This window comes from Panthera tigris, chromosome F2, assembly GCF_018350195.1.
Source record: "Panthera tigris isolate Pti1 chromosome F2, P.tigris_Pti1_mat1.1, whole genome shotgun sequence".
Classification (NCBI taxonomy): Eukaryota; Metazoa; Chordata; class Mammalia; order Carnivora; family Felidae; genus Panthera; species Panthera tigris.
This window is the reverse complement of record NC_056676.1, coordinates 38,769,375-38,793,009: the sequence shown is the minus strand read 5'-3', so window position 1 is coordinate 38,793,009 and position 23,635 is coordinate 38,769,375. Positions and strand designations below refer to the sequence as shown.

Below are 23,635 nucleotides of genomic sequence, written 5' to 3'. Positions count from 1 at the left end.
GGCTGCCTGCACGGAGCCGAGCGGCGGGTTTTGTCTCTGGTGCTGGGAGGAGGGGAAGTGCACTGGAGCGTAAGCCAGAACCCTTGCGTTTTAACAAAACTAACTCGCCATTAGTCAGGATGGGGAGGTGGTGACATTGAAACAAAGGTTTTCCATATAGTGTTACAGTCCTTGTCAGACGGATAAGGGATGGGCAGTTGGGGTGTCTTGTAGATTCTCCGAGTGCTTTGCGTAGCTAAAAAAAAAAAAAAAAAAATAGGAAAGTAGAGGTGGTAACTTACTTGCAGGTTTGCACGCAAGTGTGTACTTCCTAAGATTGATTGCTTTTATATGAAAATGCTCATATTTGAAAAGACAGAGTTAATGTAGCTAGTGTTCAGCCTTGTGGATTACCAAGGAAGTGTTTTCCTGTAAAAATTTTAAAATGATTTAACCCCTTGCTGGTGCCTGTGGAGTAATTTGTATTTAACGGTATTAGTTGGGCTTGAGGTTTGCATGTAAATAATATAGCATCCAAGGAATGCAAATGCTAATAAATCTGTTGTAGCCTTTCAGACCGTTTTGGAATATTTGGCATCAAAAGTCAAAAGTTGTTGGTAGGAAAGAATTACAATATACTGTGATGTTTTAAAGGCGTTGGCCCTGTCAGAGACAATTTCTAGTAATTGCAAATATAAACTTGCTTTATTTCTAGCAAGTAATATCTTAAACGGATTTCTTTTTGCAGAAGCACACATACATGTGCCCTACATACTCAAATTACTAATACACATGTTTTCATTCCTATGTAGAGAATACTCTACTTCACCCAGAGTTAAGAGTCCAATACGTTGCTTGAAAAATTGTTAGAATGATATAAGGAACATTTTATTCTGTAGACATTGAGGATTGGGGGGGAAAAAATCATAGAGACTGTTTGGCTTAGCAGTTCAGGAAATCGTTACCATAGAAAAATGCGTTATGATTGGAGTGTTCAGATTACAGTTCTAAGGCACGTTATTAACTCATTCTCATTGATGGAGATAACAAAACTCAAAGTGACCCGAGTCCTTGAGTTTGACATGTCATAGGTGAAGGGAAGGGGTCATGACTTCTAGTTCTCCACCTGCCACTTGCCCTGGTAGATGAGGATTTCTCAACAGACCATGCAGCATGTTCTCTATGGGACGCTGTGTCGTATGGTGCTTTGACATCTAGTTGCAAATGATCCAGGCAGTGAATCTTTTCTGCCTCTGTGATGTCTGTTATAATCACCTATGAAGACAAGCTTCCTCCATCCAGCATGCTTTCTTTTGCTTGATTCCATCTTACTGCTAGCACTTAGGCCCTCTTAGACCCGAATCACCCTTGACCCCATGATGTTTGCACACCCTTCCAATTCTCAAGATGGTGGTCATGTCCCCTGCTCCTTTGTCATTTAAGTGAAGTTCTTGCGAGCCCTTCTCTGGGCTGGCTAAACGTTGAGGCACCAACGCTTGCCAGTCATTTCCCCGAAAGGAAATATTTGAGGGAAATAGCGTGAATGTGCCTGGTTGTTTACAACAGACGTTTATAGAAAAGGAGTTAAAGCAACAGATAACCTCTTACCTTTATGGAATACTTCAGCGAACTTTTTAACTTAATTTTTTTTTTCCCACCCCACTCATTTCTTTGTCACTGGCCATATCTTATGTTGTAGCCTAACTCAGACATTAAACCAGTTGGCTTTCTTGCAGAGTATAATTGGCTTTACCTTGTCAGAAGACAATCTACCATGGCTTTTATTTAATACAGTTTCACGTGTCTTTCAGTGGCAGAAACAAATTAATGTACATTTTTATTAGGTGTTGTATCTATTTAATTGACTGTCAAAGTGATGAGAAGTTAGGAAATCATCCAAAAGAGAGGTCCATCTCCCTTAGCCCAACAGCTCACACATTAGGTAGGTTTGCCCTGTCAGTGGGATGCCTTTAGAAAACACTAATAGCTTCCAGCTGGGTGGAAAATCAAAACCTTTGGGGTCTGACAAAACTAGCAGATTTGAATTTGAAAGCAGAGCTAATGCCTCCATTTTATTTTTTACCACTCGCCCATAAAACATTATTTTCCAATATGTCAGCCTCATTTGGTGGCCAGTGGTCTGAAATTGAAAGTGGAACAAGCAAGCGGAGAAATCTGGACATTAGCGAGTCCGCCCTTTCAAGCTGGTGTGCCACTTTGTGGAAGGGTCTCCCCTAAGAGCAGGGGGGTCTTAATGACCATTCATCAATGCTCGTTGGCTGATCATTGAGTGCCTTCTCATTCAGTTTATCAAGTCTTGCACATAAAAAGTCAGAATAAGCCTTATTCAGCTTTGTTAAAGCCAACTAGGAGTAAAATGCTCCATTTGAACCCATTTTGCCCTTGTTTTTTCACTTTGTTAATGCAGCCCTGCTTAAATGAGTGCCTTTATTGGGTCGGTTAGAATATCTGAAACTATTAATTCTCTTGTATTGAATAGCTGGTGGCAGGCCAGAGCAGATGGGGTAGGAAAGTATTTGGTTGGGTGTATTGCTTTCAATTAGGATCAATGAGGTTTCAGCTCCTTTGAATTAACTCACTTAATACCCACTGTGTGAAGTCACAGGGTATCACAGCAGCCCGTTAGAAGCAGAGGGGAGAGTTGAGAAGACCTGTGGAAGACCTCTAACTGGCATTGGCCCATCACCAGTGTAGAGAGCTCTCATGAACTGCTGACGGCTTCAGTAGACTCATATAGTCCCCATTGGTAAGTCAGGCTCGAACAAAGGAAAAATCTGCACTATAGGGCCGGTCTGTCTTCGAAATAAGTGATAGATACCTGAGAGGAATGCCGTAAATACCCTAATGCCTTCCGAGTGAAGGATCTCGGTTTATTGTCAAAAACCAATTGATGTATTTGGGGTGGGGGTGGGGGCGCGGAGAGCCTGGCATTAGGTTGTTGACTCAGTTTACCGGTTCGGAAAGTGATTGTTTAGATGCCTCCAAAAAATCGCCCTAACAGTGCTCTGTGTTCTTAATTAAAAGACGTGCATTAACTGACATGGCTCTCCTGAGGAAGTGTGCGATTGGTCAGCAATGTAGTCTTTATTATTGTCTTGAATATATGTTAGGGTTTTTTTCTGTTTTTAAGTTTGTTTATTTATTTATTTATTTATCTATTTATTTATTTATTTATTTATTTATTTTAGTAATCTCTACACCCAGCATGGGGCTCGAACTCACAACCCTGAGATCAAGAGTCACGTGCTCTTCTGGCTGAGCCAGCCAAGTGCCCCTATTTTCAGTTTTAAAAGTATGTTTCCTAATGGTGATGCAAGACGGTGTTTTTGTCCTGGAGAAAACTTAGTACATGTTCAGTGCATATTCTTTTTTTCCCCTTCACCGACATACATGCGTTCATCACGTTATTGATTGTCTATTTTTATTATACAGGTTGGAGGTTAGAGATCTTGGCTCTTTAAGCTTGCTCTTTCTTTCTTTCTTTTTTCTTTTATTAAAGGGAAAGTTATTTTGGTCTAAGTAACTATATAGAAGTACGTATCCTGGTCTCCCTGTTCAGGGATTAAAGCATAAGAGGAGGAGACTGGTTCCTTGAGAAAAGGCTGGACTCAGATGCACACACATTCAGTTAGGCCCATTCCGCAGTCAGACTTCTAGGTGAGAATCTCCAGGGATCTGGGTTTTGTTGACGTGGATCAATTTAAAGTGGCAATTACTGTAGCCAGAGAACAGCTTAAAAAGCTTTTTTACACATAGAAAAGATACATAATCACGCGGCATATGGAAGTTCAGTGTTCTGAGCAGTGGTTTAGGACTTTGCGGTATACCAATATTAAGACCCAGTTTTAAACGTGGATATCATCCAGTTTTCTTAAAGTGTGTTGCATTTTTGTCATAGGATTTTCTATTCCAGAAATGATTCACCATGCATATTGATGAAAGTTGGGTCTCCCACTGTGAAAATGTTTTCTTTCTAACGTAGGTATAGTATTAAAAAAAATCAACGACACGTAGCATTGAGTGGCTTTAAAGAAATACTCTCTTTGGAAATGAACATCTACAGACTCAGGATGCTGGATTCCATAAAGGCCCTTATAGCAGGACTTAATTGATTATCACACTCGCGCCTGCTATAAAGCTTTCTGTCATAAGAATGTTTGAGCTTGGTGCTTAACTGTACTGAAATCCATTACACAGAACCTCATTACAAGTGACATCTAACTAAGATGAACAAAAAGATTGGCCTCATAAATAGGGTGCAGTATACTATTAGTGACAGAACAGAGTAATCATTATGAATTGTAGTCTTTTTACAAGTTGTCTCTGACAATGACGGATTTTTGAGGGGTTCACTAGATGAAGCCATGCTTCTTGGGTGCAGTATTTAGGGGCCGTAGACATTCTTATTGATTGACGCTGTTTACCAAAGATGATTTATTTTTAGTCTGTATAGGGTATGTGCATGTATGTGGGTGTACTTTGAAACAGGTTGCATGTGCTGTTGGGAAGAGGTGTAGGAAGGGTGAGTAGGTAGAAATCACAGTCACTGCCTCTTGTTTTCAGATGGGTTTTTGAGATCTCTTTGAGGCAGCAAGTAAGGGGGAAAAAACCAATCTGACAAGGGCTAAAAGCATAGAAGAAGCAAAGGGCACGTTGAAGATCGCAAGGGGATGGCAAGAGTTAAAGGGGATGCTCCTGTCCATCATATGCATTGAGCTTGCTGGCTGGGCAGAGGCTCCGGAGTAGAATTGTTTCTGTGTTTATAGTGGATTGACCATACTATGGAAAGGTAAAGCCTGAGGAATCTGTCTCATCCCGTGCCCTGTTGTTAAAACAAACACACACAGACCCAGGGAAGATTTGCAAGTGTTAAATTGAGGAAGAGTTTTAGAAGCGAACAGCATTTTCCTTCTGCCTGGCATTTTGTGTGTTTGGAAAAGGCATGCAAGGCGGGCAGGCGTGTGTTTCTCCTATGAGGCAAGGATGTTTTACAAAGGACTAAGGAGGGACCGCTGAGAGGAAAATAGCCAGCTTTAGATAAAGCACTGTAACAAAGGCTTGTAGTTTTATATATCATGGTGTCCATTAAAGCTTATGGGGAAGAGTCCATTGAACCTGGCTGGGTATGTGTTATTCATGGGAAGGATAAACATTTAAGGGTGTGCAAAAAATCAGAAATCAGGAGGATGTGATTGTTCAGCTTTTGAAAAGGCTTTACAGTGAAGATTTTGTTTTCATCTCCCATGGATCTCTATGCAAGGTAGAAGAGAGTAAGCTGAAAATGTTTGGAGCACATCAACGCAGGGATCCCAGGGGGTTAAAAGCACTCTAGTAAAATAAAAGTGGTCTGCTTCTGCTTCTAAAAAGTGTTCTATTTTACACATACTACTGAGAAGCTGACAAAGGGAATGATTCGGATACTTTGTTCAGTAGGATAAACCGGCACAAAACACAAAGTCTTAAGAAAATGTTTTATACTGTTTTGGATTTCCACTTCAATAAACAAGCTTTGAGGTTGGTGCCTACGTCGGTTTTTAAGTAGAGTTTCCAATTATGGCTGCTAACATGAGAGGATGGAAGGGGAGCGTTTCATTGTGAGCAGTGGTAGGGGGCCCGTCTACTTTCCATTCTTTTGGCAAAATAAGGGTTAACTTGTAACGGGATGGGGGTGGTGATGAATGAATTATTCAGCATTTAGCTTATCATTCTGCATTTTACTTTCTGTTCTTTGGTGCTCTGGAACTTGCCCAGAGAGGTACAGTGGGTAAGGGGAGGTAGGGGTTGCGATACTTTGCACACACATCCCTGTCATTGTTCTGCCTGAGGAGACAGGGCTGGGTTCAAGGCCACATGTGCTCCTGTCATCATCCACATTTCTGCTCCAAGTGCAATCCGGAGTGTCAGCTCTCCATCTGTCTCCGCCTGGCAGGCGCACGCGCCCAGCACCCTGCCTCGGGCTATGCCGCCCCAGCCCCTTCTGACGGCCCTCCTCTCTCTGCCGGCGCTCATTCCAGAACAGGAGGCATGAGCCCCGATCGCGCTTGATTTTAGGAGAGAGTCACTTTCCGTGTGGACGCTGGATTCAACAAGGATGCCTGGTGAGTTCGCCCTGCTCTGCTTTCTTTCTCTGATTTTGAAATGAAGAAAGCTTACTTTTTATTATGCATGGAAAATACCTTCTGCCCCACGTAATTTACATAGGCGGGGGGGGGGGGCGGCGGGGGGGGGCGGTGACAGAGGTGAGGAGGGGAAGGTGGCATAAGGAGAGCCATCGAGATCTAGATACAGGGGCACAGGGTGTGAAGGCTTTGCTTTCGGAATTTGGGAGGTGTGTTTTAAAGGCTGAGGGGAAAGTACAGCCACATTGAGCCCAAGTAAGAAGTATCGCTTCTGTTACGGATTTTGTGACTGTCATCTGTACCTTGTATCCTGGACATTTCATCGGTGGAGAGAGTTTTCAGATTGTGGCAGAATCCTGGGATAAGGTCTCTTTAAAAAGCTGTTTATGTCAGAGAAAGTGAAGGGAGCTTTGGAACTGCAAACGCTTTCAGTCTTGCCTTAAATCACAGTCCTTAGATGTCATAAGGCAAATAATTGAAATCGATTCATTAAAAATAAAAAGTCTGCTAGATTACTGAAGCTGTTGTGGTCCTGGAAATTTAGTGTATGTCAGTTTCCTCTGAAGCATGTTATCTTTGGAGCCTCGAGTGTCTCCGTGATGGTGGCCAGTGAAGTCTCTGCTTACGAGAGAGAAGGCTGGGGGCGGGGGGGAGGGGGGAGCCTGATGGAGAATGGGTTGTTTCTTGCTCTTCTCAAGAACTGTCTGGATTGCCGTGAACCTACTTTGAGCAGCCTGTCCCCAGCTAAAAAAGACAGGGCAGGGAGAGATCCTCCAGCTGGCTGATTTGTGCAGATTATTTGGGTAGGACAGGCAGAAGAGACTGTGCTTGGTCACAGAGTTTGTACACCTCACAGATGGTGTTTTGAAACATTATCTGCCAGTTTTCTGCAACCACAGTTGTGTGTAGGTATTGCCAGTTGTTTGAAGAATGTTTTCCCCTTCAGGATGTGTCTTGTAGTCCTCTTCATTATTGATCTCTGTGCAGAAAGGATGCATTTGTGACAGAAGTGCACTTTTTCATTAGTTCAGTAGACAAGGAGTGTATGTAGCTGAAATATGGGGAAAATCAATTTACAGAAAGACAATGACTGAGGTCTTTGAAAGGTCATTTTAACTCTTTAAGCTCTCATCTTGATTTATATGCACCGCACAACTAAAGATGCAATGTGCGTGGGGTATGTGATAGGGAATCGGTGTGAAAAAAGTATTTGTGTGGTTTTCTTTTTTTCCTTATTCCGCCAGAATATTGTAGCACAGTTTCCTCTGATTCTTGTGTCATACCTTGAGTCGTCTTTGTGTCTGTGCTCTTAATATATAGTGCGTGATCTGACTTACCAGCATTTTGAAGAGTCTATGTTTTGTTTTGGTTAAAACCCTTTAATAGCCCAAAGCCATTTGTAAGCGATAATAGGTGAGAGAGATTAGTTAGGACCCTTGCCAGCCCCGACTGCTTAGGTGCTTCCATGATTTTAAAGTCATCTTCAAAGCATCCTTATTGCAAATACATTGAACTATAAAGTTTTAGGATCACCGATAAGTTTGTTTCAGTGTTAAGTCGTTAATATCTGACTGGTTCTAAAGCAGTAGCCTGAAGAGTGGCAGTGTTTCTCACTCTCTCTCTCTCTCATCAACTGTGTTAGAAAACCTTGTACTTGGATGCAGAGAATATATTAACAGCTGTGACTATAAGCATGTGCCAGAATGGCGATACTTGAGCAGATCTGACACTTGGCTATTTTTGACACCCATCTGCACTTTTTAAACTCTCCTAACGGATGGACTGCCTCTTAATATGTTTTTAGCATATTTTCGTCCATACATATGTACTTATATTAATGGACAATTTTAACCATCTGGGACAGATTTTATATTTTTAAATAAGACATTATGTGTAGTAGATTAAAAGGATGTGTTTTGGGTAATCTGATATTGTCGCTGTTTTTTGTTTTTCTTTGACTACGTGTTTATATCAACAACTTCTTCCTCCTCCTCCTCCTCTTTTTCTTCTCCCTCTTCTCCTCCTCCTCTTCCTCCTCATTATTATTATTATTATTATTATTATTGTTATTATTATTTCGGTAGGTCATGGTCAGACCTGGTTCCTGGTTGTGTCAAACCTGATGCAACAATTCTCAAATCTGGGACCTTTTTTCATAAAAATGGGGATTCCTGGAAACAAATGTGCACAGACTGAACTTATTCAAAGACATACCAATCTGTGGGGGGTGGGTAGGTTAAAAAAAAAGTCTCAGTTTAGGATTTCTAGAACTATTTTGGTTAAAAAAAACATGCTTTAGCTGTTGATAGCATACTGTTAACAAAACGAGCTATTTAAAAAGTTAAAGGAGACCGCTCCTGCTTTAAAGAAATAGATAAAACTTTTTTTTATGATTGAACTTAATATAAGGAAATATCATGTCACTGCCTGTCACTTTGTAACAACTAGATCCTTGTGTTTAAGAAAAGGAAAATGTTTTCTTGTGAGATGGCTCAGACACCTTGGACATTATATTGTTTCGGGAGGAGATGCCTCTGAGCTTTCTGAAACATTTATATTTTTATCAATCTGTGTATAATATTATCAAAGACCATATGTTGACCTACAAAATGCTTTCAGGACTGTTTCCTTAAAAGGACAATAAGCGAGCACAGTGAGTGTAGCCCAGAAATAGTGCTGTTCTTTCAGAAGATGGCTAGTATGAGGTCAGACCACCCTTTCTCAATGGTCCTGCTCTCCAGATGTGCCTGGAACTTTTTTTTTTTAAGTTCAAGTTTCCAAAAAAAAAAAAAAAAAAAGAAAAAAAAGGTCTGTTTTCAAAATCTGGTTTTACTTAAGACATCTCCATCCTGGAGTGCATTTCATAAATTGCCCACATATTTTTCTTAGCAGAGAACTTAACTGGCTGTAATTTTTAACACATGGCCACATCATGTGATATTTTCAAAACACTTACACGTAGCTTTAAGAAGGTCCCTGCAGAAATGATCCATCTTCTCACAGCCGGCCCGTTTTTTAACAGCATATCTGCATTTTCCATTTAGTAGAGCTATATATTATTAGCTTACATTTTTGGGTAGTAAAACAGTGCATTGCTGATTGTAAAACATGGACTTTATTATCTGCTGAAAATTGATTTGGCATTTATAGCCACTGTGTACTAGACTGTTTTTCTGTTTTTAACATCAGTGCTTGCAAGCGATGATTTGTGTAAAAAACAGAGATGAAATTGCCACGGACAGACAACTGTTAGTGTCCCTGGTAACTGAACATTTGGGTAATGCACCTGGTTATTTTCTTTTAAATAGATTAATCTATAAATGCTATTATGCAACAGCAAAAAACACAACAGTCCATCCACTGTCACTCAGTTTTACCTTGCAGGTTGATTTTCCGTTGTGTTGGGCTAACTCTTTGCTGTATCAAACAAGCCTCCGGCCAGCTATTAAAAGAAGACTGTATAAGCTGCAGATACCCAATTATAAATGTAGATTGTACAGGCGTGACTTCTTTGTCACTTAGTAGTTCCGGCTTCCCTTCAATCTCTGGCACCACTTCCTTTTTCTTGTCCAGTTATTTTCTGTTAATATTTTTGAGTCCTTGACCTTTTCATTCTATATATTTTCAATAATACTTGGAAACTTTTGCAAGGCATCTTTCTGTGTAGTTAATGGTCTGTTGAAAAAGATAAGTGTTTAATTTTTGGGGGGGGGTGGTGGTGGTGGTCATTTCTGATGATTTCATAAGACAACTAGTTTATTTTTACTTCTTAGAGTAAACATTCCGCTTGGTGGGCATTATAGAGTCTAGAAATGTTTATTAACTGTCTCATCATTACACTGACATCTGATGTTTGCAAAGAAGATGCTGTAACTATAATATTCTGAGCAGCCTTCTGAGTCATCAGAGGAACAAATACCTTTCAGAGCTGGGAGGTTGATCTGGCAAATGCCTTTAGTTTACAGATGTTGAAACTGGCTCATAGAGGTTGAGCAACTTGCTCAGGTGGTTTATTAAAGAAAGAAGATTCTCCAGGCCACCCTCTTTACCATGCCACTGCTAAATCTCATATACACGTTACCAGACCAGTGTCAGTCTTACTTTATTGTCTTTCATATTCCACCCTGGATTGCTCTTACTGTATGCTTTCTCCCTTCTTACACCAGGACTGCAGAGGGATGTGGGAGAAAATTCTCTAGCAATAGTCACTTGACCTGTGGCAGAAGTATGCCATCAGATTTGCCTTCTAATTGTTTGGAAATGAGAGAACCTCACTGTGGTTAATCACTAGGGGGCTAAGCAGATTGAATAATGCAAGGCTATGGCAAGGGAAAGGTTACTGTCATAAGGAAGTGCAGGTGGTAGACATTGGTAGGTTGCTGAAAATGTGCCAAGGACCGGATGACTAGGATTCGGTTACCTTCGTGCCCTCAAGGAGTTTTGAGTTGTAGAGCTCCAGGTAGAGAAGGAGACAGTAATTAGGATGTAGAGTAATGAGAGCCTGGAGACAGGAGACAGGTAAGGGAACCCAGAGGTGAGGGAGTACCTGGGTGCCTTAGAAGTCCAGGACGTAGCGGGAGGGTGGGCAATGGGCCAATCTAGTGCTTATTAGAAACCCATGCCTGTCTTATGTTGCATCAGATTGGATCTTCGTTAATGTAACTTAACATTTTTTACTTTGTTGTTCTTATACCGAAGACAGGACATTCATTTTATGTTTATTAAATTTTAATTTCTGTGTGCGAGAGTGGGTATAGTATTTCTCGAAAGCGGTTTCTTTGCGTACTGTTGTGGTTCTTGGGTAGCTAACTGTATCTGGTGGAATAAGTCATTAACTTAAATGACTCATAACTTGAGAACAATAGGATTTCACACCTGACCAAGAAGCAGGTTTATCTGGCTGGCTTTCTCAAACAGCTGTTTGCATTAATTAATATTAATGTAAATGTACTTTCTGAGAATGTCTAGCTTAATTATGTTTTTCAACCCATAGAGTTCCAATCAAAGGAATCAGGAAATCCTCTTAATCTCAAAGGGAATATATAACTGCCATCTCTGAACAGAATAAATCTCTGATAGTATAGGAAGAGCAGCCTATTATTGAAAACTGGCCCATGCCAGGCCCAGGGCTAGGCACCTTATATACTTTCTAGGTCTCACTGCCCTTGTTCTGTAAATGGTTTCTGTGACCACGTGATCTGTTTGAAACCTGAAGATCAGGTAAATTAAGCTTTGCCCCCAAGGACACATAGATCCAGTTAAATGGCAGAGGAAGGATGCTCTGGTTTGTCTGATTTTGGATTCCTTTCTTGTTTTCTTTTTGAGGACGGGGGAGGATGTTGTGGCTTGAAGACAGGATATTTTGTAATGGAAGCTAGATGGAAAGATTTAAAGGGGGATGTTTGAATTTGGAGTAGAGTTGTTCTCTTTGCTGAAAAATAAAAATGGTACAACATTAGCCTTAATCATCAAGAATATCTTGGATAAAATAGGTTAGGATGGGTAGTTCTCTGTGTATTTCTACTCCTTTTGAAAGAGTGCAGTGAGACTAATAGGCATCAGGGGGCTAACGTCATTATTTTGAAAAGTCTGATAGAAATCATAGATTTATTCTTTGTCAAAACTGTACAGGCTAACTAAAACAGCACCTTTCTAGGCTTTGGGAAAGAGGTAAACCTGCTTATCTTTTGTTGATCAGAAGCCCAGATAGGATTTTCCAATGTCTCAGGTTAGTAGAAAATTGGAAAGCAGATGATATATTCAGCATATTGGCAGACCAGATCGTTTTGTTCACCAACATTGTGTGGTTAAACAATAAAAATTAAAAAAAGTCAGATCTCTTGGTAGTGAGACTGTTGGGGACCCATGATTCTGCCCCAGGAAGGTTCTAGGCCTGCAGACACAGTGATTCCAGACGATGGGGACACTGTAGGAAAGCAGATACCTTTCTTCCGCATGCCCCTCCCTCCCTAAAAAGAAGCAGTTGATTTTTAAAATTGTGGGATGCTTTCTCTAGAAGCTTTCATTTCTGTTTTCCACATTTCTTTTTTAAAGGCTGGACGATAAGTGTACTCACTTTATTAGAGGGATTCTTTTAATTCTGTGTGGTTTATTAACATCGTGTCGGGTACTTGCTGCTCATGCAAGAATATAATTTTGAAAGAACCGACGAGAACATGATACTGTAAAGAGTTTGGCCTTAAGAGCTATGTAATTAGATGGGCAGAAATGCTCTTTAGGAAGAAGGAGTATTAGAGGGTATCTTTATCATGTGTTTATAGCTTGAACAAGAGTCTTAAAGAGTTTGACAAAATAAACAAACCATTCTTACTAAGCTGAGATGATTTTGAGGGCGTGCTTAGTTATTTGGAAGTTTGAGAAAGACAGTTGCTGCGCTTCTGAGCATCCCATTACTTTACATTTGAACTTTGTATGATTTAACTTCACTGCCTTCCTCAGGACTTGTCTGCTTTAATGGTTGTCGGGTTATTGGGAGGAAGACGCACAATAAAATTTGAGGGTTCTGTGGTAACAATTTATATATTCTTGCATTTGAAATGCTTAACATGTGTCCTGACAAGGATATGACCGGAATGAGGAAGGGCCTGGATTCTGACACTTTCCGTGTGAGATGGGCATTGTTTCCTCTTTACTATGGTTGTATCTGAACCTGTACACTCAGCACTTAGGGGAACACTTCATTTGAAAGGCCTGTTAACATTTATTTTCTTCCTTTCTGCTCTGGCATGAGTTGTCTTTGTACAGCCTAGGAAAATATTAAAGGGATGGAAATGAAAATTTGTGTTCTTAGAAAGCACCCTGTTTTCTTCTAGACTTCCCAGAATACTCCTTATCATTGGTTTATAAAATATAGAGTGATAGAAATCAGAGGCAGAGCCCGGTTGTTAATTACCCAGGCATGCTCTTCCTTACCAGCATTTGCTTGTGAGAATGACATGGCCAAAAAACAAAAAACAAAACAAAACAAAACAAAACAAAAAAATGGTAAATGTAGACATAACCAGACTTTTAAAACTTTTTCCATTTTGTACACTTTAGGAGTCTCTCTGAAGAACTTTGCTGAGAGGAAGAGTTTACCTGTCTGTATTATTTAACTGTTTGCTGCTGAAGGGAATGTCTATTTGTTTTTCGTCTTTATTTACGTCTTACTCGCATTGTGGGAGTAAAGCATTTGGGACCCTATCGATGTGATGTTAATATACCTTCCATCAAAACCTCTTGGAGAATTCAGCCATTTGGCGGTGTTTTCCAAAGAGTAGAAGAGAATCTCTAAGCCACAGAGTTGCTTCTGTTTGCTGGTTTAAAATTTTTATACTTGCAATCATTTTGGATGGCCATGGTCTTCTCACTCAGCGATAGTCTTGCTCAGTGAGTGCTGAACATGTTTTACCTTTTGCTTTACAACTTGGATTTATATTATGCACGATTAATATGTGGTGTTTTATCAGGCCATCTTTTTGAAGAGCACAGGGGGTAGAGAATGTCAATTCCTGGGTGTGAATCAAGGTTCCTCCACTTAGTGGCGTGACCAGGAACAAGTCAGCTTACTGTCTGCCCCAGCTCCACGTTCTTTGTCTTAGAGACAATTATTCTGCCTTGCTGACTTTTACTTCACAGGACGGTGATAGTCATGATTGGAAAGGTGCTGTGTGCCCCTAAAAAGCATAGTTTACATGCAAGCAGTAATTATTAAAGGCAGACCGTGGTGCTCTCTGGACTTAAAAAGGGGGATAGTGTTTGAGCCACACAAAAGGGCTCTACACTCTGGTGCTTGATGAGTTTTTTTGTGCACATTTGATGGGATTTTCCAAATTCTGTTGACACCCAATAGGATTTTCTCCCATCTCTGTCATCTGCCCACCCCTTTTTGCTGAATGCGCCCACCCTTTTACCCATTCCAGTCATTTGCTAACTTGGAAAGGTCACCAAACTTAGGATAGTGAATAAAATAATAAGATACATGCTTAAGAAAAGTCCATCTTGGCTTTTTTCAGTTATTGCAGCTTCAATTCAGTGATTCAGAGGCTTCCCTCCCGCCCCGCCCCCCCCCCCCCACACTGATTTTTCTGTTACTTGGTAGGGGATGTTGCTAGAGAGATGAATTCTGTCTAACCTTTTATGTCTCCCAAGATACATACTCTTCTTTGTTGTTTAAAATAGACATCTGAAACATCATCAACTCTTCTTGATAAAGCTGCCATTTACATTACGATCTTGAGTTCTTCGTTCTAATAATTCCATTCCAGACTACCTGTGAGCGTGGCATATAGTAGGCAATCAGCACATGTTTGCTTAATGAGTCAGTGAGTGGATGAGAGGTGAACTGGGATTCACCGAGATCTTAAAGGAAGGAAATAATGCACAGAGCATGTTAATTATGAGGGGGAAAAATAAGTGACTCTTGGAGAAGTTTTGGTAAATGAAGTTTAAGAATCAAGTATCTGCTTTCAGCATGAAGGAAACATAATGCATTTGTTTTTCGGCCATACAACTTCATTGGTAGCTAGCTGTGTCGTAGTTAAAATTGCATGCGTTTGGGGCTCCTGGGTGGCTTGGTCGGTTAAGCGTCCGACTTTGGCTCAGGTCATGATCTCGCAGTCTGTGAGTTCGAGCCCCGCGTCGGGCTCTGTGCTGACAGCTCAGAGCCTGGAGCCTGTTTCAGATTCTGTGTCTCCCTCTCTCTGTGACCCTCCCCCGTTCATGCTCTGTCTCTCTCTGTCTCAAAAATAAACGTTAAAAAAAAAAAAAAATTGCATGCATTATCAATCAGTTTATCATGATCATATGTGTATAATGCAATGTATAACACTTAAACCCTTTCTGGCATAATTACTGAAATCAGAAACAAAGTCCAGGGCTTTTGACAATGGTACACAGTATTTTGGGAAATTGGCTGTCCCTTTACCTGAGCACTTGTGTGTCGTTTGGGAGGAGGGGCGTAAGGTTTCAGTCTTCTAGCAGACATATTGAGTAAGATTCTAGCAAAAGACAAATATTAATGAAATATTTTCATCGTTTCAGTTACACAGGAAATTCAGCCAAGCAGTTTCTTCAACCAATAATCTTAGATGAGTAGTAATGTGATAGGCTGATAAAATTTATCCTCAAAACTCCAGAGAGCTTGCTAAGATAATCTATTCAGTGCATGATATATATAGTATTCTCATGAAAAACATGTAATTTCTCGCATTAATGCAGCTCTCTTTCTTGAAATGTATTTGCCTTCTTCTATGTGTTTCAACATTTACATTGAATCCTTTGAAAGGAACAGGGCAGGACTTTATAGAGTTTCAGGGACTATTATTATATGGTATACCTGAAAAGAATAATCTTGCCAATTTGACAGGTATTTGGTATTTCTCTTAATTTGTGCCTTTTAAAAAATTCATAGGTCAGTTTAGCTTATCAACCGAGTGGCTCTGTTTTTATCAGGATATTGTGATGTTCTGCACAGATACCAGACTTTCTAAGGGTGAGGGAGCACTTTGGAAACATGGTACAGAATGACTTAGATAAAGTGGGTTCGCAGACCAGTAGCCATCACCTGGGAACTTCGTGGAAAGGGACATTCTTTGTCCCACACCAAAGCCATGATCAGAGACTCTGGGGGTGACCCTGCAGTTGTGTTTGAACAAGTTCTCAGAGGATTCTGAAACGCGTTGACGTTTGAGAAGCACTGTTGTAAATTACAATTTTTGTCTCCTTCTGTATTCTAGAGAAAATACCCCTTTGTGATCATAAACTAGTGGAGATCCTAGATAAATGGAAATCAAGGCAATTTATTTATTTTAAGTGATGTATTTAAAAAATAATAAGAAATTACTAATAATGTATTTATTCAGATCCTTAGTTTCTAATGGCATATTCAGATTCCCACACATCACAGCTAAATTGACGGAGATCCTAAAGAGAGGGTGCGTTTCACCTGATTCAGAGATGTTATTTGTTCTGATAGTTGCTTTTAAACAAGTGAGTTTATTTCAGTACACTCAGGTACCTTTTATTATGCCCTGGCCTCATTTTGAGGCCACCTTTTGATGATTCACAATTTTGTGAGTTAGGTGATGGGGCCTCTGTAGACGTTATTTCGGTAGACTACAATTTCATGCTAATATCAGGTAGTCTTGAAAGTTTAGACATAGGAAAGTGTCTTTTTTTTTTTTTTCCCTCTCTCTGTGTTGAACGTAAATAAGGGTTCAGCATAATTAAAAAATGTTTCGTCAGTAGTGCCTGGAGAAGATTTATTTCTTATGTCTCCTGTATCTTCTGTTGTTCTCTTTTGTGCTTGGTGTGCCTTCAGTAAGCGTCATCTGACACGCTTTGTGGCCTTTGCCTCCTGTGATAAAATAGATTGAAATGATTCCTGGCACCATCTGGTGAAGAGGGGCAGCCCTGGAGGACTGGGCTTTGAGAGAAAGTGACTGAATGCTAAGAAATGTGGAAGTCTAGGGACACAAGCAAAGGATTTTTTTTTTTTAAAGAGCATGAACATTAATACATCTTCTTGAGGTTTGATGGGACATGTACTGCCTACTGCCCCATCTGGTGCTTATGATAGCATGGCATATTAGCAGGCTGCAAGTTCATAATGTATTCAGGGGGAGGAGACATCCCTTGCATACCAATTGAGGCGTCCTCTCTTTCAGAACTGCTTTTGAATTTCAATGATGTTTATATCTTCCAAGCCGTGACTGAACTGAGCATTTCCGCTCTGAGGAATAACATGAGTGTGTGTGTGTGTGTGTGTGTGTGTGTGTGTGTGTGTGTGTGTTCTCTCTCCTGTTCCTGCATTAATTTATCTTCCTCTCTTCTTTCTTTCTTGATGAAACTATAAGTAGTTTTTAACATTATGTCGGTATATGATTTTTTTACAAAAAATTTCCGTTTTAAAACTACATAATTTTTTTTTTCTAATTTCATTTATGGCACTTAGGGCATATTGCCTTGTGGGATTATTTGTGTCGCCGTCCCTTTATAGATTGAACACTTTTTGAGGGTCAGGCCTGTATCTAATTATGTATGTGTCTCCATGGCACCGGGAGTTCAGTCATCCATTTAACAAATATTTATTTACTGAGCTTACACGGTGGGTGTGACACTGTTTTAGGTGTTGAGGAATCACTGGTGAGTGGGCTGGGGAGTCCCTCCTCTCAGGGCATTTGTGTCTTAGTTGGGAGGAATGCAACAATAAACAAAGAAACAGATACATCCACAAGATAATTTCAGACCAGGCTAAGGCTAAGTACTATTAAAAAACAGTCTAGAAAGAGGAGGTGGGAGGGGAGGGAGGGTGATGGCTGGGGGGGGCGGGTGCTCACTTAGATTGGATTGTCAGGGGAGGCCCCTTTAAGGAGGTGAGGTTTCTGCCGAGACCTGAGCATCTGAAGATTTAGTGGGAGAGGAATAGCAAGTCCAAAAGCCCTGAGGTGAGAACATGATTGGCATTTTCAAAGGTAGCTTGAGCCAAGTTCAGGCAGCCATGGCCAGGAGTTGGGGTTTTATTCTTACCATGTCTAGAAGCCATCAGAAGTGACATGATCTAAATTAATCTTTCAAAAGGATAACTTGAGCTGCCATGTGTCATGCTTTTAGTAGGCACTAAATAACTATCGAAGGAGTGAGATGATCCTTTAAATCCACGGAGGCATTCTGTTGAATTGGAATGAGCATGGATGTTAGTATCAGAAAAACTCTTGGATTCTGGCCTTGCCATTTGCTTGATGTTGGACTCTGAGCAATTATTTAACCTCTTGTGGCATGTGTCTTCTCATCTGTCGAAAGGGAAAATTAGTACCTAAAACCACGATATTATTGTGAGAGTTAAATGAGATAATTCATTTAAAAGACCCAGCACAGTGCCCAGTTCCTAAAAGATGCCCGATCTACCATTGACACGCTGAGCACAATTAAAACATTTGGGCTGGTTTCGAGGAATATTTAAACAGTTGGCAGCATCTTGCTGGAAGTCCTTTTCTGGTACTGTTATCTTTTGAATAAAACACTGTTAAAATATTACATGGTAGTAGTACCCAGCATCTGTAGTCTGTTGCTCTTGATCTAGAATTATATTAGGAAGAAAACTCAAGGAATGTTGTGGCAAAATCCATGTCCCCTCAAACAACCTGGATTGTTTTTTAAAATTTCTTCTTAGACAAAATGTATCTCAGTGAATTTGAAACATTTTTACAAGTGACATTCTATCAGTTGCTTTATACACACACACACACACACACGCACGCACGCGCGTTCTCTCTCTCTCTCTCTCTCTCTCTCCCTCCCTCCTACCTTCCTTCCTTTTTTTTTTTTGGAGTTTAACTTAAGGAAGCCAAAATGCCTTCTGAGTCGGTGTGATAATTGTGGTTATTTGAAGGATGTTAGAGACAAAAGTTTTAATTCATAATAAACAGTAACTTCATTAATTAGTTACATGTTAATATTAGCTACAAGCCATTTGAAAGGAATTTTTGAATACACTCAAATGGGGACAATAAGGAGCTGTTGCCTGAATGATGAGCTTAATTGCAGGAAACAATCCTTCAAGTATTTTCATTTAGTCTGCGAGGCAATGTTTGGCTGGTCAGACTTTCTGCAGCGGAATTGTGGGATCGGGGTGGGGGCAGATGTTGCTGGTGGTTGAATGTCTAAAGAGTTCCAAGTTACCATTGCCTTAGACACAACCCACATACACGGGTTAGTTGCATCAGTGTTTAAACTGGCTCTTTACTTTTAAAATTCTGTATTTGTTTTTGGCTAGAGGTTCTCACCTCAACCGGTAGATTATTTTTTTTTTATATCCGTCCCCCCCCCCCCCACCGAAACATTCAGGAAAACAAATGATGCTTAAGGAATGTGGGGGAGGAGGTAGTGTGGGCAATTCAGGCAAGTTTCGTCAGCACTTACAAGATTCTTGAGATGTTTTTTCATGGCCTACAGAACCCTACAGAGCTGTTAACATCTGCACGTTTATGTGAGAGGAGCCACAGGATGTCATGAATGCAGATACTTAGGAGGTATTTGTCTCTAGGGAGAGAAGAGAAAGAAAAGGCAGGCTGGCCAGGTGAGATAGGTACATGGGCTCTCAATAATGATCTGCCATACTTTCCCCTCAGTTTAAGACGGGACCAAGAGAACAGGGTCCAGACGTTATTTACTGATACCTCATGCATTTTGACGAAACCAGAAGTCCTTAAAGGTCTGAAAAACTATAGTGAATGTTCATTGAAGCAATTGGTATCAATCGTAAACATTCGCATTTAGTTAATTGTTTATTGAAAATATATTAAGTTGATTTGGTTCCTTTGAGCTGAACATTTGGCAACATTTTGGGGCGCCTGGGTGGCTCAGTCAGTTGAGCGTCCGACTTCGGCTCAGGTCATGATCTCACACTCTGTGAGTTTGAGTCCCACGTCAGGCTCTGTGCTGACAGTTCGGAGCCTGGAGCCCACTTCAGATTCTGTGTCTCCTCCTCTCTGTGCCCCTCCCCTGCTCATGCCCTCTCTCTCTCTGTCTCAAAAATAAATAAAAACATTAAAAAATTAAAAAGAAAACATTTGGCAACATTTTTGTAACTGAGCACATATTGAAAGTGCACGGGTTATGCTCTAGTCTTTCTCAATAATTTATGCAGTAGTTTTACTTGAAAGAATTGTGTGGGAACTTTTCTTAAAAAGGACTGCTCAGCTGCTCAAAGCACAGATCCTTGCCATTGTAAACTGCATTTAGGCAGGTGTCTAGCAGATGTTGGAGGAAGTGGGTGAATAGATTAAGTGGGTGTGGCATCCTTTGCCCTAATATAACCTATGAGGCAATTTTGGAACGAATGGTTTGAGGGCAGAGACTCTTGTCTCTGACTCCTTTCTTGCCTGTAGTGCCTAGCACAGTGTTTCTCACGTAATATGCATGATGAATTTCGCAGAAGAATACCCTGTAACTCAATGACAGCTCTGTGATTCATGCATTCCCTTCATCAGTCATGTAACAAGTATTGATTGAGCTCTTAATCTATATTACACCTTTCTCTAGCCCCTGGGGATGAGCCTGTGAATAAAAGCAAGCATAATTCCTTGCCCTCATAGAACTTACCTTCGAGTGTGTGCGTTTGAGGGTGGCCGTGGATGGGAACAGACAACAAATGATGAACAAAATATAAGTGAATTCTGTGGTAGGTTAGAAGATGATAATTATGAAAAAATTGGGCAGGAGGAGGCTCATTCAGGCTGTTGAGAGAAGGGGTCAGGCTTCAGTTTTAATTAGGGTGGATAGATGGGCCTCTTTGAGAAGGGACTTTTGTGCAGAGACTGGCGAGGTAAGCAAAGGAGCCCTGTGATTCTGTGGGGGGGGGGGGGACATAAAGGCAGAGACTGAAGGCTGGAGGGTGGCCTGGGTCAGTTCAGGAACAGGAAGGAGGCCAGTGTGGCTGGATGGGACCTGGGGTGAGGGTGGAAATACGCTGGGAGAGGAGATTCAGAGACATAACTAGAGAGTGAGTGGGAGATCCTGGAGGGCTCTTTAGGCCATTCTAAGGACTTTCCTATTCAACAGAATTTAATACTCATCCCAGATAACCACTTCCCAGCACCTTGGGCACAGGCGTTGTTCTCATCTGCATGATGCTATGACATCAGGTATTTAAGCAGTGCCGCCATCTGAAGACCTCAGTGTGCCTCAGGGAAATTGCTGTCTAGTATTTTTTACTCCAGGCATCGTGCAGATATTTATTTTACTGCCATTGTTATTCAACGTGATTTGCTTGTGTGTTCTGTTTTTTGTGTGTGGCAGGATGAATTCCCTAACCTAACTCCTACTCTACCCAGTGCTGGTCAGATCTACAAGTTCAGTCTTCTTTGGGTCCTGGCTGCCTTATCTTAGTGCTTTTAAACCCATTTTAGGTACCATGTGCTGAGAAACAGGCATTTGCCAAAGGTAAACTAATAGTCACACTGGAGTGATATTGAAAATCTTGGCGTAAATCCTGTGTTTGTGGAAACGGGCATTATTTGTGGCTCTCATAGGCTGCAATCTAGAACCTCCTTAAATAGGTTAAGGTCTGTCAGCTTCCCTAGTACCACTGAAGTGAGTTAAGTTGGTTACAGGTTCCCGTCTAGTATCTATTAACACATGAGAAGGTAAGTTACCCTAGTATCTGTTCACATGTGAGTCATCTCTGACGTGTAAGTCATTCCTTTCTTCTTTCAAGGCAGAGACAGTCTAAAATGATACATGGATGGACGTAAGATATCAGTGAAAAATCTGTATCCTCTGGGAGAACACAGGCCATGGTGTAGACTTCCTGCATCTCCCGGTGCTGTCAGCTTAATTATCTCAACCATTTCCTTGGACCCACTTGAAATTCCTGACTCTCATGAACTTGCTGCCCCATCTCCAGGTCATGGAATTGTGGTGGCTTCTTGGAGCCATCTCAAAGCATAAGTGAGTTTTAGTGGCTGCACAGTAGAGGGGTTCACTCCAATATACAACTATTGAGGTGTTGCCTCTGGGAAAGACTTTGTGCGAACCACTGCAGGGTTTCAGAGAGAGAAGGACGCGGTCTCAGCGCTGAAAGAGCGTGAAGTCTAGCAGGGGTTGTCACGTTGCAATAAGGATCGCCATGGAGATTGAGAAGCAGAAAAGTGGAGATTAATTGGGGAGAAGTTACAAGAGGCAGTGACGGTCCAGATCAGCATGAGAGGAACTTGAAAGCACTGACTGGAGTCTGTGGGATAGCAGCTCCTCAAATGCTTGCTGTGGTCTGAGAGAAAAGGGAGCAGAATCAAGAATCCTGCTGGCATTTTGAGCCAGGGTAACTGGCAGGATGGCTGTGCCTCAGTGGAACTCTAAGAAAGTCAGGAGGATGAAGTAGTTTTGTGGAAAGGGTCCTCTCACTGATAAGTTGAGCTCGAGACTCTTACAGTCACAGGAGCCATTCTGCGGGTGGTGAGAGACGTGGGATGGGAGCTTGGGTGAGGAACTAAGTCCTGAGATAGGAATTGAAATGGAGAAAATAAGTTGTACGTGACCACCGTGGGTAGACCATTTTGAGGAATGGGAAATACTAGGTTAGTGTTTTATCAATGCCTTGAAATTTCAGTGTAATTATATTACGGTTTGCTGTGATCATGCGTAAGTTCCTGTTTGAAATTAACTTTTATGTTTGTCCCACTTGGTAGTCCTTTCTTTCCCATAGTTTTTGAGAGAGGATTTATATTTCTTTTAGTTACCATCAGAGCTATACTTACCTCTCCCAGTTGTGAGTACCTTCTCCTTTCCTTTTTGAATACCCTGTGTAGACTTTGCATTTCACCAGTACTTCCTGTTGCTTGTATCCGTGGAGAGCTTCCTCATGGTGGAATCAGTTGATTCCACAGTATCCTGGCTTGAACCATTGTGGTTTCCAAGTGGAGGACAACCTGTTGTTTAAGAGTGTGGGCTTTGTAGCCAAACAAAACTGAGTGTGATTTCCTCGTCTGTCCTCCATGTACTTGCCCAGTGTGCCTCAGTTTGCTCATCTGGTTCTCTTGAGTATTAAATGGAATCATGGAATCATGGCCTATGTGCTGGCCCCCAGTTAATGAATAGTTGGCGAAATAACAGTGGTGATGACGCCGATAGCGGTAATATTCATTCTATCTAACTCTCATTAGATTTACCCAGTGCCTGCTCTGTGTTGCAAACGTGGGTTATGAAGTAGAATGGGGTCCTTCCATGGAACATGGCTATTACTTAGTACTGGCTACTAAGCCCACCTCTTCATAGTGTCCATTTGATCATCTCTTGAAAAGACTGATCAGGACACAACAGACTTGCACCCTTTAGTCCTGTTCAGCCATTTTTTCCCTGTAGATACTGCTCTCAGTCTGGTGTTGACTTCTTCACAGCTGCCTCTCTGTGAGACCTTGTAAAAGTCACATTGGTTTTCTCATCCACAAAATGTGAATATAGCCAACTCCCAGTTACAGCCTGTTTATTCAAAGTGAATTGATTTTGACCTTTTCTCTCCTGCTGCCTCTTTTGCCCATCTCGCTGCTGATTAATTTCCACACAAGAGAATCAGCGAGAGCAGTAATAAAACATAAAATTAAAATTAGTTAATGTTGGTTCATGAGGATTTTTGAGAGCACAGAAGGTATGTAATTTACTATGAGCTTTGTCTGAGTTTTGATTTATTTGTTTATACCATTCAGACTCCTGTTATCATGGATAGTAAGAATTGGCAGTTATATAAAACAAACATTATCTGATTAAAAAAATTAGGAATTTTGGGATAAATTCAGCTTAAGGTATTAGGATTTTTAATACTGTCTTTCCAAGATTCTAAGGAAAATACGACCAAAAAATTTTATCTATACTGTCTTTGATATAACCTTTTATGCCTGTTATTATAAAAATATAAAATAGTCACGCTAGTTTTTATTTTCACTTATATAAAATTTTATCTATGTATATTTATTAAATTTTATAAGATGATAATGCATTATAGAAGCTTTTTATGAAGTTCC

The 23,635-nt window shown here is 40.8% G+C and overlaps 1 protein-coding gene across 7 annotated transcripts in view; it reads left to right on the top strand.

Annotated features, from left to right (window-relative positions):
- The window catches only part of RUNX1T1 (RUNX1 partner transcriptional co-repressor 1), a 153,831-nt gene that overhangs the window by 33,816 nt on the left and 96,380 nt on the right, over positions 1-23,635 (top strand). Inside the window, exon 1 of one of the 7 annotated variants that reach the window (XM_042972828.1) lies at positions 5,986-6,098. The exons of the other annotated variants lie outside the window; for them this stretch is intronic. Coding sequence (XP_042828762.1) covers positions 6,092-6,098 — 7 coding nt within the window. The 5' untranslated portion in view covers positions 5,986-6,091. Of the gene's footprint in view, positions 1-5,985; positions 6,099-23,635 lie in introns of those variants that run through there. 7 annotated transcript variants of the gene reach the window in all.